A 1,312-nucleotide genomic window follows, 5' to 3' on the forward strand; every position below is an offset into this window, starting at 1 on the left:
AACTGCAGCATTATTTGTGATCACGTTATTTCTAGTCTTCTGTCTCCAAGGGTTAGCAGGAGAATGCCAATATGTTGCTGAATTGAATTAGGACTCACCTTATTCATCATCTCTGCATTATGCTTAGCTAAGTTCATCTCCAGAGAATCAGTAACACTCGTAAACTTGATGGTGTCTGGAGGCTGACGGTACACTTTATCACTCAAGATCTGTCCTGCCCTCTTGGCTTTTTCAATATCCAAGGAACCAATGGGGACCCAACCAATGCCACGCATCCACTCAAGGTCTGACTTGTAGAAATTCTGTTACAAAAAAATAGGAAGACAGACATCTTTTTAAATTCCAGTTAAACTTCACATATATAATATGAAAACAATGCTTGCTTTCAATTAGTCATTTTTCTTCTAGTTCAGTCCGCAAAATAATCTTCGTTAACCACAGATCTAGATCCCAAACTTACTCCAAGCTATAACTCTCCCAACAGCATGCAGGAGAATGGCCAAGAAGTAATTAGAGGAAATTAAGACTTGGAAATTCAGAATAAGTGTTTCCTGCAATATAAGTTCCTAACAATGAGGAGGTCATTCACAAAGAAAGAGCAAGTTCTATTTTAAATCATTTTCTCAAATGGAAAAGGAGGAGCATTAACCTCTACAGTCATACAAATTAAAGAAAAATTCTAAGCAAGAAGTAAACTTAACACGGAGTTAGTCTGCCAAAAATGGCACTAAGGTTCTGCATTATGATAGTACAAAGAGAATTCCCTTCCATTCTGCTAAGAGATTAGCTGAACTAAAACCTTCATAGTACTCAACCTTCCATATTTATATTCACTACTAAGAGTCCTCTGATCTTGCCTTGGAACAATTACAGAGAAACAAAATGAGAAAAACTACCGTGTGAGAGAGACAGTTCAAAAAGCTCCTACGTTTTGCATGCAGCAGCTTGTACCTTTTGTATGTTAAGCAAAAGAAATTACATACAATTTTGAAGTTGATCAGTAAGTACTCACATCACTCTGCAGGTCATAGGCCTTCTTAGCATGGATAACATCGTTCTGGTCCGGCAGGCAGATCCACTGATGCAGATAGTGGCGGTAATCAACATCGCTGACCAGCTCCTGACATTTCTTGGCCAACACGATTCCCAGCATGTCCACGGGGCTGCTGAAGTGCGTCTTGGTCTTCTCAAAGGCTTTCTTGTACTCCCTGTCACTCTGGATCTTGGCTACGTGCATCGACCACATCATCTTGGGATCGTCCTCTATGTTGCGGGCTCCAATGTGGTGGCCAAGCTGCTTGCGATACCCTTC

At 40.5% G+C, this 1,312-nt stretch overlaps 1 protein-coding gene across 1 annotated transcript; it reads right to left on the reverse strand.

Moving 5' to 3' along the window:
* Positions 1–20: 20 nt before the first annotated feature.
* Positions 21–1,306, reverse strand: LOC104915470 (nebulin-like). The gene is made up of 2 exons (XM_010726365.3): positions 1,013–1,306; positions 21–302 (listed from the first exon to the last, which is right to left on the reverse strand). The coding sequence occupies exons 1-2, from the start codon at positions 1,247–1,249 to the stop codon at positions 21–23; spliced, it is 519 nt and encodes a 172-aa protein (XP_010724667.1). The 5' UTR covers positions 1,250–1,306.
* Positions 1,307–1,312: the final 6 nt, after the last annotated feature.

The sequence above is a fragment of the Meleagris gallopavo genome, assembly GCF_000146605.3.
Source record: "Meleagris gallopavo isolate NT-WF06-2002-E0010 breed Aviagen turkey brand Nicholas breeding stock chromosome 7 unlocalized genomic scaffold, Turkey_5.1 Chr7_random_7180001936520, whole genome shotgun sequence".
Lineage (NCBI taxonomy): Eukaryota > Metazoa > Chordata > Aves > Galliformes > Phasianidae > Meleagris > Meleagris gallopavo.